The sequence below is a fragment of the Scleropages formosus genome, chromosome 10 (assembly GCF_900964775.1).
Source record: "Scleropages formosus chromosome 10, fSclFor1.1, whole genome shotgun sequence".
In the NCBI taxonomy this organism is placed as follows: Eukaryota; Metazoa; Chordata; class Actinopteri; order Osteoglossiformes; family Osteoglossidae; genus Scleropages; species Scleropages formosus.
In genome coordinates, this window is record NC_041815.1 from 11521569 (window position 1) to 11535570 (window position 14002).

The window sequence follows — 14002 nt, forward strand, 5'->3', positions numbered from 1 at the left end:
AGGCATTTACTTTTACATTTCATTTAGCAGACGCTTTTGTCCAAAGCGACGTACATCTCAACAAAAGTACAATTTATGCATTACATTAAAAGAAAGAGACATAGCTGCAGTGAGGATCATCGTTCAAGTAGGTGTATAAAACACAGGATAGACAAATCCTTGATACCCTCCTACCAATTTTTTTTCCATAATATTATAAGATACACAAGCAAAAACAATGCTGGAGTAGTGGCTGAATAAAGCTTTATCTGGGGATGCTCATGAAGTTACAGTGCATGAACATTTACACCATCCATCAGCTGGAGAGATCTTGGGCGAAATGGGTCCGGAAAAGGTGAGTTTTCAGACCCTTCTTGAATGTAGATAGAGTGGCTGCAGTTCTGAGTGAGAGGGGAAGGTCATTCCATCACAACGGAGCCAGAACCGAGAACCTCTGTGCTTTACCTTTCGTGCGCGGGACCACCAAGCGAGCAAAAGTAGACGAGCGAAGGGGTCTAGTTGGGGTGTAGCAGTTGATCAAGACCTGTAAATAGCTGGGAGCAGTTCTATTGATGCATTTGTAGACAATAACCAAGGTCTTGAATTTGATTTGGGCAGCTATAGGAAGCCAGTGCAGAGAAATGAGAAGAGAAGATATGTGGGAACACTTTGGCAAATCAAACACAACTCGTGCAGCAGCATTTTGTAGAAGCTGCAGAGGTTTGATGGCAGTAGCAGGAAGGCCACACAGGAGAGAGTTGCAGTAGTCCAGATGGGAAGTCACCATGGCCTGGGCAGAGTCAATTGTGAGATAGGGACGGATCCTACAAATATCATGCAGGATGTATCTGCAGGACCGGGTTGTGACTTCGATGTGCTGAGAGAAAGACAGGCTCACGTCAATCATTACTCCCAGACTCATAGCCAAGGAGGTAGGCAAGATGAGTGAGTTGTCCAGTTTGATCGATATATCGTGACAGAGCTGATGTTCTTAGAGATGAAGGTGGAGAGTTGCGGGGAAAAGTTCTGTAGGAGTGACGATGGGATCGGGTCAGGTGAGCAGGTGGTGGCTCTGCGCAGTATCATGAGGTCAGACATTTCTGATTCGGAGAGCAGCTTGAATTCGGATAGTATAGCTTTGCAGGGAGGTCTAGCATGAACTGGGCTGGTTGATGCTGAGAACCAGATGAAAGTACAGTAATGTCAAAATTGCAGTTTGGTTCCTGAATAAATCGTTAGGTCGGGTATCACTTCCATCCAAAATGTGAGATGCTTTATAAGATGTGTCTTTCATAAATAGTGTCAGTCAAGAAAAAATATACACACACACACACACACACACACACACACACACACTTTCAGAACCGCTTGTCCCTTACAGGGTCACAGGGAACCGGAGCCTACCCGGCAACACAGGGCGTAAGGCCGGAGGGGGAAGGGGACACACCCAGGACGGGACGCCAGTCCGCCGCAAGGCACCCCAAGCGGGACTTGAACCCCAGACCCACCGCAGAGCAGGACTGCGGTCCAACCCACTGCACTACCGCACCCCCTTTTCAGAGCAAATATATTTCTATCATTTTCTTTTGTCATTAATGATTTATCCCTGACTACATTCAGGGGTCATTGTCTATCCCTGCAATTTGCCAGGTACAGAGAAATCAGCTTAATAATAATAATAATAATAATAATGATAATAATAAGAAGAAGAAGAAGAAATATTAACCAGGAGATGGGGGGGGTTTGGCTGGGGCCTGCCGTGTGGCGGGTCTGGGGTTTAAGCCCTGCTTGAGGTGCCTTGCAATGGACTGGTGTCCTGTCCTGGGTGTGTCCCCTCCCTCCCCAGCCCTGCACCCTGTGCTGCTGGGTTAGGTTCCAGTTTGCCTTGACCCAGCTTGGGACAAATTGTAGACATTATGTGTGTGTAATAATAAGATACTTATCCTGAGTTGTTCTGGTAAAAATTACCCTTCAAAGAGTTTTAAGTGGCTTTGGGGAAAGTATCAGCTAAATAAATAAATATACACGATACTTTTCATTCACAGTATTTAACATCACCATCAAGCTGAACCATAGTAGCAATATGCATATTTCTGCTTGTGGTCTTTAAACATAGAGCAACACTGCCATCTAATGAAGAACCATTTATTCTCTGAGAAAAACAATACAAGCCAAAAGCACTTTCCCTGTAGTGAGACTCCCATGCCAATCAGAGTATGGATACCTTTATTCTACTGTGACTGTAACCCACCAGTATTTTAAATACCTGTACATTTATGCATGATTGAACCTTATAGTTTGCATTGGTATACCATTACACACACATTTTCTGAACCGCTTGTCCCATACGGGATCGCGGGGAACCGGAGCTTACCCGGCAACACAGGGCATAAGGCCGGAGGGGGAGGGGACACACCCAGGACGGGACGCCAGTCCGTTGCAAGGCACCCCAAGCAGGACTCGAACCCCAGACCCACTGGAGAGCAGGACCTGGTCCAACCCACTGCACCACCGCGCCCCCCTTGGTATACCATTATTATTATTTTATTATCTTTGTCCATGGCATGTTACACTGTTAGATGTTCTTACTATCAATTCATGATAAATACCTTAGTCAAGGATACTACAGGAGAAAGCAGATTCAAACCAGGGACCTTCAGGTTAAAGGATGACAATCATGTCTGACAGTCTGTTCTGCCTACTGCCTCAGTTTACTAATTAAGAAAGACAAAACTGGTTGATATATACATAAATAGACCTACAATTTAAAACAAACATGTAACAGATTGGAGTGCCGTTTACTGTTGCCATCCTTACAGTGTAACAACTACAGTCCAATTAATGAACTGATAATCAGGGATACTGTACACATATCCTTTAACAAATGATGAGCAAACTAACAGCATTATGTGACTGAGCCATTACTTTCTGCTCTATATTTCATGTCATATTTCATTTGTTTACACTTCACTGGGAAGTACTGGTGTACTTAGCAGCCACTAGTGGCAGACCCTGCATCTCCCTACCCATCTCCCTGAATCACCCTACACTTCGGTGATTCAGAGGGAGAACAATGAAACTGAATGACAATATGTTGCCATGGCAACACTTGTTCTATAGTTAAGGCTCCAGTGCTGATCAGGGTATGGAAAGGGTTTTTCATGGCAGTACTTTAAATGTGTACATTTATAAATGATTGAACCTTATAGTTACCATTGGTATTTCTATGCTGGAGTACTTGTTGGATAAAATATAATTCATAGAGATCTGTCATAACACATAAACAAAAGTTTGAAACAAGTTCAACTTTGCAAATAGCTGAATGATATTCAGAATTGCAGCTCCAAAAGAAACCATATACTGTATATGTTTTCCCAAACTTCCAAATGGCTTAGTAATATCCCCTCCCCCTCCAGCCTTACGCCCTGTGTTGCCGGGTAGGCTCCGGTTCCCCGCGACCCCGTATGGGACAAGCGGTTCCGAAAATGTGTGTGTGTGTGTATTAGTTCATTTTTATCTAATGATATATAATTTCTGTGAGTTTCACAAACATCAGATTGTATTCCCTTCATTTTTCTCAGAGACATGAAAAAACGTGAAAAAACTGAACAACACAGAAATATGGTTATTGTAAAAGATAGTTAAAATCTGTCAGGTGGAATTTTCTACTCTGATGTCCTCTGTTACTGTTAATTTGTCAAATTGTGGATGTTAAAAGACAAATTCTTCAAAAAAGAAACCATGAGGCATTTCAGGCTAATTTCCAAATCAGAAAGGTGGGGTTTCCAAATTGCTAAATATATAGTCCCACTAACAGAAAACATGTAACACTGCAAAACTGGAGGTTTGGGTGAAATTGCAGGTGACACTTGGATCAGATATCATTCTTTCTGTGTTCACTCTAGGAACCACCTGTGGAATCAGAAGAGATTTCCTTAATTGTCTCAATTGTACAGTTACACAGAAAACAATAAAGTGAATTATAATCTCCTAAACAGTAAGCAGCAATAATGCTATAGATAAAAAAGCAGATCGCTAAAGGCTTTGATACCCCATTTTCACTCTAAATTGTACGTGATTCTTCAAGGAGCAGCTGGTAGAGTAGTGCTGCTGTCTTTGGACTCAAAGGTTTGCTCAAAGTAAAAATTAGACAGCTGTAAAAATGGGTAAATAATTGTAAGTTGCACTGGAGAAAAGTGTTAGATACATTTCAACATCTTTACTCCTTCTTTTGAAAAATGCCTGTCATCACAATTCAGAGTTACAAGGACAGTGGTAGCCAAGTCATTAATGTAAATTTTTTTTAAATTTTACATTACCATTTTAATATTAACATTTCAGAGCACCAAAACTTTTCATGAGGACCCAAACCATAATCCTACCCTAAGTATTAGGTTGTAATGAATGAAGTCTGGAATGAGAATCTACATAGGCATTAACAACTGTTGGTATCCATAGAATTTCACTGTAAACTTAGGAGTGTGTGCAAAGGTAATTTTTTTCCTCAAGTGAAACTCTGTGAAACACCAGGAGCCTGTCATATTTTCCAGTACCAACAAATAGTGGGAATCTTGCTGATGACGCACTTCTACTGCAATGTGTGCGAGAGACTGCTCTCGCGTTCCATTTCTCTAAGCCGTGTCTGGTTTCTGTTCCCAGCAAGGACGTTTTGGCAGAAAGACACTTGGATGCACTCTGACCGTCCCCTGCTGCAGTGAAGGGGACCATTGCTATTGTCAGGCTGCTTCGTCAGAGGTCACAGAAAGTTCTCCCTCACATTCCATTCTGGTAGTAAGTCCCACAAAAAGTTAGTCCAGCCTTTCCATAAATAGCCAGGAAGGGGTGTGGAGGTCTTTAAAAAGACGGCAGACGGGGAGCCATCCCCAGCTTTGCTCTGAGCAAGTCTGCACATACGCGTTCCTTCCTTGCAATGACTGAGAGACGCATCCCTCTCTCTTTCCTGCGGCCTCATGCCTGGGACCCCTTCCACGACTGGCACCACGGCAGCCGGCTCTTTGACCAGTCTTTTGGCATGCCCATTATCCCTGAGGACTGGTTCCACTGGCCCAGCGGTCACTGGCCTGGCTACACCCGGCCCCTGGTCTCAGCCCCTGAGTTGGGGGCCTCCACAGGACCTGTGAGCCCTTTTGTCCCTCAGCCCCCACTCATGTCTTCCTCAGTGCCCCCCTACTCGCGTGCCCTTTCCCGGCAACTCAGCAGCGGAATCTCAGAGATCAAGCAGTCGCAGGACCAGTGGAAGGTCAGCTTGGATGTCAACCACTTCTCCCCAGAAGAGCTGGTGGTGAAGACCAAGAATGGGGTGGTGGAGATCACTGGTGAGTCCTGATCCTAACTGTCTCAGCCTACTGTTATGAGTCTGGAGCTCCTCTGCAGCTGTTGACAGACACATATGCCTGACTCTTCCTACAGTTTGCCAGCAAAACACAAAGAAATTTTCATCCCAAGAATTCCATAAATATTAATGCTATATATATATTCCCAAATGTGAGATTATATGATGTTTGTGACTCTACTTGGGAGGTGTACAGCTGGCCAGAGTGCTGGTAAAAACTGTGTTATAAAATGAGATGTTTGCATGTACAGTACGTAGGAGTTGAACAAGAACAAGACGTCTGGTGGTAGAATGGCTAGTGTCTCACTGCCTGCCTGCCTGATGCTGTAAAAGACCTCTGGTGCCTGGCCAAAGCAAGCTGACACCATTTGTTTGCCAGCACCAGGAACTGTGCACTTACAGATCCTGTTCAAATACAGTCCACTGATCATCTCTCCTTCCTCGGCAGACTTCTCTTGTTATTCTTTACTTCACAACAGCTATGTAAAATATGTTTGTTTTCATTGTCTACACTTTTCAGAAATCGTATCTGAATCTTCAAAAACGTAGTATATGCACTGATCATGACAGAAAGCAATGCTTCAGGTGTAACATTTTTCACTTAGAAGATATTAAACATGAAGCAAAACAAAACAGTAAGTATACGCTTTAAAAAACTGGACATCCATTGTTGCGAATGACCTATATTGACCTGCTATGCCCTTTGTGTTTGGATCAGCCCTGCCTTTGAGGCTCAGTTGTGTTCAGTGGAACAGGCCAAATGAACTGCAGACCTCATTAGGGGACAGCGGTCAGTAACGGTGGCCACACCAGTCAGTTGTCACAGCAAACAGAGGAGTTGCCAGGATTGCTATTACAGCGCCAGCTGGTGGGCGGAGCCTAAACACTGACAGATCAGTGTTGCACGATGAACCACCTTCTAGCACATAGTAGACTGAAGATCTCAGCTGGGAGCACCTGGGCCAAAAATGGGGATTCAGCAGTTGCACACATTCACACACACTCCCTAAGGGAGAATGGGGGGATTTGATCAGTAGTGCTTTATATAGCCATCAACAGTGTTACACAGCTACTCATAACTTTAAACATCAAGGGTTTGACACTGCACCTCATCACCATTACCTACAGACACACCCTGAGGGCTATCAGGAGCTGAGGCTAACCCTGTGGATGTGCTCTGTCGACAGGGAAACACGAGGAGAGGAGGGATGAGCACGGCTTTATTTCCCGATGTTTCACCAGGAAGTACACGTGAGTACCCTCTCCACATTCTGATAATTATTTATTTATGCAACTTTTACTGGACATTTAGTGTTTTTGTGTGTCATACTACATACTGTATCTGCACTACTCTGTCACCAGACCCCCAGGACCATAACTGAGACCGTACTGTGTGTTCTGTCCTCTGCTATAACTGCCTGTTTAATCTGCACAAGGCTGTGAGCTTCAAAAAGGCTCTGAGCTGGATGCCCAAACTCCATTCCATTCCTTTGATGTAATCTGGAGTTGGATGCTTTGCCAGAGTCTATCAGCTGAGCACACTTGACTTTATATGGTCATTTTAGGCTGAATTCACCTATATGGATCTCACCCTGCTTACTTCTTACGCATAAGCGGCCCTAAGAATGCACTGGAAAAGTGAGACAACTGCTGTTTTTTCTTCTGAGTTCAGACTACCCCCTGGTGTTGATGTTGAGAAGGTGACTTCCTCTCTGTCCCCGGAGGGAGTGCTCACGGTGGAGGCACCTCTGGCCAAACCTGCCATACAAGCATCTGAGATCACCATCCCTGTGACCATGGAGGCCAAGCCTGTGGAGGCCAAGCCCAGCACTGAGGGCACTAAATAGAGCTCTGTGGCAAGCAATAAAACTCAAAAGTAATAAAAATCAATACAATCCTATCCGAATTTCAAACAAGAACATCACTTTTGAATAATCAATAACGTCTCACTGGAAGCTCTGAGCACCTTATACTTTTGGAGTTGTTTCACTTAACTCACAATTAATAACTCACACCCTTTCTTCTATTTCATATTTTCATATTTAGTGTGTTTTTTGGGTTCTAACTGAGCATTCTTTGTTTGCATTGTAAGTTTTTTTTTTTTTTTTTCAAAAAATGATCATTAAAAGCCTTAATTTTGTTCAGTGGTTTCCCATGCCTGGTAGCGGTTGAACAAAAGATAGCCATGATTTTCCTGTCAAAACTATTTTTAAACAACTAATGTGGAATCAATTTAAAAAGGAAAGAATGCATTTTCTAAAGTTTTATAAGTCCCAACTGCAAACTCTTTGTCTGAATAAATCATTTAACTAGCAAAGTCTATAAATGTCACAGTGAATAATTCATGCAGGAGGATCCATGTTTGGAAGTGCATGCATATCCTCCATGTCACATATATATTTTATGGCCGAAATGCATATTTCCAAGATTTACTTCAGCTCAGGGTCAGTGCCATTACTTAGGAGACATTATTTTAAATACACACCTATATGCTGTGTTATTTCATTTAGGGAAACCTATACAATTTCCTCTTGTCCTGATTTTGAATGAGCTGCAACCTACTATTACCACTATTTTGTTGTTTAGTCATCATTTCAATCCAAAGCGATATACAAATTTGCCTAATTATACAGTTGCCTTTATTTATCAGCAAGATTTAGGGTATCTTACCTGAGAATCCCATCACAGGACTGCTGTCACACTGTAACTATAATGACACCTGCCATCATCACCCTAAAGAAGAGTGAAGTGGTTTCATAAAAGTGAGAGTAACTACAATCCCGTGGTGGTGATTATTGTCTGATGCATTGCTAAAGTGGTGAGAAATCTCCTGCTGGAGTCAGAGCACATTGTGCCTACGTAGCATTTGGAGAAGAGCTGAGGGACAGGAGGGGGGTTACAGTGGATGGCAGGAGCGATGAGTCAGGTCAGTTGTTAGATATTACTGGCATGTCAGATGAGTTCTTGCATGATGTTCTTGTTCTTTGAATTCCTCTCTGCCTAAAAATTAATAAAATAGGACATTTTGAAACAGTTCACTCTTACTTGGTGCATGGGATGCATTTAAAATACATTTCTAGGTAAGTGTAGGCTCAGACAATTCTACTTTTGGAATCTTCCAATTCATTAACTTTAAACCCAATGAGTTGTTCAAACACCTTTCTTCTAAGAAAGAGTCTTAGCTGGATGCTGTAAACATCAATTCAATTCTCACACACATTGTCTGAAGCCACTTGTCCTAAGTGGGGTTGCAGCACACTGTACCCAAGCAGACAGTGCAGGGGGGAAGGGGACAAACCCAGGATGGGACACCAGTCTGTTGCAAGGCATGCCAAGCAGGACTCGAACCCCAGACCCACCAGAGAGCAGGCAGAGACCAGTCCCACTGCGCCACTGCGCCACTACACCCCCTCAATTCAATTTGCACACACATTGACAGAAACCACTTGTCCAGAGCAGGGTCACGGCGAGCCGGAGCCTAACCTGGCAATACAGGGCAGGAGGGAAAGGGGACACACCAAGGATGGGATGCCAGTCCATCACAAGGCACCCCAAACAGGATTCGAACCCCACACCCACCAGAGAGCAGGCACAGACCAAACCACGGCCCCTCTCCATTCAATTCAGTTCAATTCAGTTCAATTCAGTTCAACTCAATTCATTTTTATAGAGTGCTCTTCTCACACAGTGACACAGAGTGCTAAACCTGGGTATGCAATGCAGAAGCAGAGAAAAACAACCACAGGAAAGCCAAAAATAAGTTAAAAAGAGAAACATAAAAGCTACAGGCAAGAAAGGGAAGCTGAGCGCCGAAGAAGGCAAGAACACATTGACTATCCTGCAGCTGGCTTTTTGGAGCAACTGGGACTCAAATGCACGTTACTAGCTCCATCACTAGACCACTGTGGGGGGACAAGCTATTTATAGGTGCCCCTACATTGCTGTCCACTGTAGGCATTTTGTAGTCCTGTTTTTCAAGCTTAAATCTAGAAATCTAACTTGCAGTGTTTTGGGACATTGCATAGAGCAGAGAAATAAATAATCTACTGTAAGAGACGAGGCAGGAGACAGGAGATGCAGTCGCCCATAGCTCTGGGCTTTTATTTGCTAGACAGCGGAAAAGGACGGAGATGGGAAAGGGGGAGCAGGGAACAGGTAGGGAAGGGTTTCGTGCAGGCTGGGACAGTAGGGTCGATCGGGACGTGGGCTTCGTGTCAGAGATCGGGTCGGCGGTCGTCTCGGTCTGGTTCTCCTCCTCAGTCTCTCCCAGCTGTGGCTGCTTTAACCCCGTCTCCTCCCCCTCCCCAGGCGGCCTCGGCGTGCTACATCTATATTTTACAGCTTCAATGCAAAGTCCAACCGATGTCAACAACCACTTGTCCCACTTGGGGTACACACCCAGGACGGGACGCCATTCTGCCGCAAGGCACCCCAAGCAGGGCTCAAACCCCAAACCTGCCATGCCACCACACACCCCCATGTGAAGGCCAATTAAAATGTAATCACCACTTTCATCTAATAAAAAATCTTTAAAAGCAGAATAGGAAAATGTGCACTAAAGAGAGTAATGCAGGACTTACTTGTTCCTTAGGGAAATAATGTTCTCATCCAAAGCAATAGACTGCATCTTCCAGCTCATACCCAGCTAGAACTCCTCAGCGGAGGGTGGAAGGTTCATAGTAGATGTTTGCATTGGTTTGAGATAGACCAGTCCTAGCAAACATCCATCTTCTGCTCTCAGTATAACAATCAAACTATGTGTGTATTTTAGCAGAGCAGTTTCAAACAACACAATATGCCTAACAGAAGTGACCATATAATATTCCTTCATTTTAATACATTCTTTATATGATCATGATAACCTTTGAGTAGCAAGAGGCACACAATAGCAACTGCATACTTAGAACAGTTGTTTTAATTTTCCACAACAGCCCATAGAAAATGAACTAATTAATTCCTAATATTTTCTCCTGATGTGGTTTTGACCAGTGAAAGCTATACTAAATAATGATGCAAAAAGGGTCAGCTTCAAGATTTAAATATTTTGACTAAGCTTTTGTACACCAAAAGCAAATTATTTGATCACTATACCTGCACATTGCATATATCACAAATAATCAGGAAGTGGAAAATGCATAGAGGAATAATAAGGAAAGATTTCAGTGATTTGAAACTTGCATGCATCTTTATTTTAGATACAATATACAAGTCAGTTCTAACTTCTTCTTTATACCCAGATGAGTGCATCTTCTGTTATAAAATAGAAACAATTACTTTTATAATATTACCTATGTTATTTTGTAGTTTTCTAGTTGTTAGCCTACTTTAACCCATACTTCCATTGACATTTTTATTCAGGAATACACAAGCTTCTTCAGTGCACAATCTTAGCTCTTGCCATAACTGTAAGCGTTAAGGATTCCAGCTCACTAAAAAGAATTCTTGACATGAGAATGAAAAATGACCCATTATTTTGAAGGACAAGGAATGACATGATCCATTGATATTCATCACTAAGAGTCACTACTTTGAAAGTCTAACACAAACATGTGGCATCAAGGCAGAGTTACTATTTAGCAAGTGACCTGGACATGCAGGCATGGCAACCATATCCCATGAAAACCATCTTTACCAATATAGAAAGATAGCTTAAATAATAATAATAAAGGAAAACGCACTTAATGGTCAATGTTCAGTTTTACTCCTGAAACCATTACTGAGAGCAGATCTATATAAATTTATTCAGCATCATCTGCTTTGATTGTCTGTGTATTTTATATCTGTGCATTTATATCTCACATTCATAGGCAGCTACTTGAGTGATGTGTACTAGGAAAATGGACATATCAAACAAATTGCTTTAACAATCATGTACTTGTGTGCAAAGCTTTTGTTATTCAATGCAACAATTGTATACTGGGGGTGCAGTGGTGCAGTGGGCTTGGCCAGGTCCTACTCTGTGGTGGGTCTGGGGTCCGAGTCCTGCTTGGGGTGCCTTGTGATGGAGTGGTGTCCCATCCTGAGTGTGTCCTCTCCCCCTCCAGCATTGCGCCCTGTGTTGCCAGGTTAGGCTCTGGCTCACCGTGACCTCACTTGGGATAAGCAGCTTCAGCCAATGTGTGTGTGTGTGTGTGTGTGTGTGTGTGTGTGTGTGAGAGAGAGAGAGAGATTGTATACTGAGTTACTTTTCACTTCAGAGAAAAACATCTGCCAAATCAATGTAATGTAATTTAGAAATTGCACTGTAAGTGCTGATTAACATCACTAAGGTTGAAAAGAGCAGGTGCCTTTTTGTATGCTCTAGTAATAGGTATTTGTTTAAATGATATTTGAGAACAGGGGTAACTCTATAACTCCACATTTCACAACTCTGGTAGCACTTGCTTGCATGATGTTTCTGTTTTTCTGTGTCTGACATTACACTGTTTCAAAAAACTGGTCGGTAAGAAAGCTGTATTTCAGAGGTGGAAAAAAAAACAGAATGTAAGGTACCCATATATTATACAAGACCATACAAGCCTGCAGTACTGGGATGTGTGTGCAAGGATGATTTGGGGGAAAAATCCTGTTTCAATGTTTGCCAGCTGTGTGTTTGTCTCATTTGATTTTGTTCCTCTGTCTGGTATGCAGAGTGATGCCCCCTGGCTGTCACCAGTGCTATTACATCTCTCAGTTTGCACCTGTTTCTAGAAAAGCCATATCTCCCCAGGTGGCCTCAGTGTTGGAACATACTACAGATTGCTGACTCATTCATTCACTACCCATAACTGCTTATCTCAAGATAGAGTCACAGTGGTCTGGAGCCTATCACAGAAGCATGGGGTGCTAGGCTTGTCTGAGTTCACCCTGAATGGGATGCCAGTCCTTTGAAGAGTGTTCACAGAGACATTTAGTCACATAGGTACAAATTATGGGCAGTTTAGAACTACCAGTTCACCTGAAACAGATGTGTTCAGTCTGTTGGCGGAAACCTGGAAGGAACCCACGCAAACATGTGGAGAACATACAAACTGTCTATAGACTGAATGGGGACAAAACCTATGTTTGATGGTGTAGCTTGGGTACTGTGAGGTATTTGCACAGACTACAGAATAATTTTTTTTGAATGAAGCACCTTGGTAGGACTGTTTGTAGCTTTAGACTGGAACTAATTAATTATTGGACTTTGGGTATTGGAGGTGCTTTTCTGAAGCCAAATGAAAGCCTGTTGATTTTACGCTGAAATGTGATTTGATCTTCTTGCCCCTGTCAGCAACTCATAGCTCATTTGTGAAGAGAACCACCATATCTGGGCACCTTTCAGACAGTGCACCTATATGAACCACACCCAAAGAAAAGGATCAAAGTCTAACTTGTTCCTAGGACTAACAGCAGACACACACCTATGTGTATTTGGTTTGGGCCTCCATTACTTGTGTATTTTAACTGACTGACAAATGACATTTTCCTTTATCATACCATCAGCAAGCAGTCTTTGCACCACGCTAAAACAAATACAGAAATGTGCTAACATCAGCATTGCTCCAGGAAGCTGTCTTGTAATAGTCTACCTCCATTTCTGAAAAGAATCAAGCCATTTCCTCCAATATTTGAATCACACACGTGTGTAACAGCAGTTATTTAACGAGTTTGATGTAGCAGGGACCCAAGCTACAAGCAAGTTAGGATGCAACAGGTTTTTAATACATGCCTAACAGTCTTCATGGCACTGTACTAGGTACCTGAAGCAATGCTGCATAGAGCTGTACTGATAGAGCCCTAGCAACAGAGAACTGATTGGTGGATGGTATTCAAGAAGTTGCCTGCTATTGGCTTTCTAAGGAGAAATGCTAGTGTGCCAAAGCAGGCATCAAAGTTCATGTGTAAAATACCGTATGTCCTAATAAAATGAGTTTATCTGAAGCAATGAAAAAAATCGAGCGAGGTAGAATTATAAACATAAGACAAATGATACATTACTCATATAGGTGCAGAGTATTACTGTAGTGTGGGTGTTGTGAATAAATAAATATTTTTGGAATTCATCATGAACAGTATTAGTCTGTCATATTGTTGAGGACCTTGTACACCTTGCCTCACACATTTCTGGCTGTTAATTTAGCCCAAAAGAGGGCTTAATCCAAGATGACATTCAAATTATTTCTGTTGTTTTGGAGTGATTCTAGGTTGCCATCTGGTTTCAGTTTTCTCTCAGAACATGTTCAGGGATAGCTTCAAGGGCTACACAGTAGTTTTTCTGGAGTACTTATGGGCCTTTCTTTAGTTTATTGCTCAGCTGTTCTGGCTTGAGATCTGAAAGGAGTACATACCTTTGTAGAACATCACAGAAAATTCTGTCCACATGGTCTGCACTTTGTACTGTTACTTGTAGTAAGGAATTTACTCAGTCTCAGAATTCTTTCCAATGCCTTTTTCAGTGACATTTAAGGTTTAAGATCAGATTAGGAAATGGATTTTGCTCATGACAGTCTCTTTTTAGCATGAGAGAAGTGAGGCTCCACAGCAGAGCATTCAGGACTTCCTCATCTTTGGATTCACAAACAAGAAGGAAGCCCAACAGACCACAGCTTTCATAGAGCCATTATCCCCAACTTATTGTCATGCTGACCATGTGACTACTAGGGAAAAAAACACACGACTAAGCTTTTGCGAGAAACCAATATATTTAAT

At 42.6% G+C, this 14002-nt stretch overlaps 1 protein-coding gene across 1 annotated transcript; it reads left to right on the forward strand.

The window, feature by feature from the left end:
* Nucleotides 1-4826: 4826 nt before the first annotated feature.
* Nucleotides 4827-7211, forward strand: LOC108938306 (heat shock protein beta-1-like). Its single transcript, XM_018758783.2, has 3 exons — nucleotides 4827-5315; nucleotides 6520-6583; nucleotides 7005-7211. The coding sequence occupies exons 1-3, from the start codon at nucleotides 4910-4912 to the stop codon at nucleotides 7177-7179; spliced, it is 645 nt and encodes a 214-aa protein (XP_018614299.1). The 5' UTR covers nucleotides 4827-4909; the 3' UTR covers nucleotides 7180-7211.
* The last annotated feature ends 6791 nt before the right edge of the window (nucleotides 7212-14002 follow it).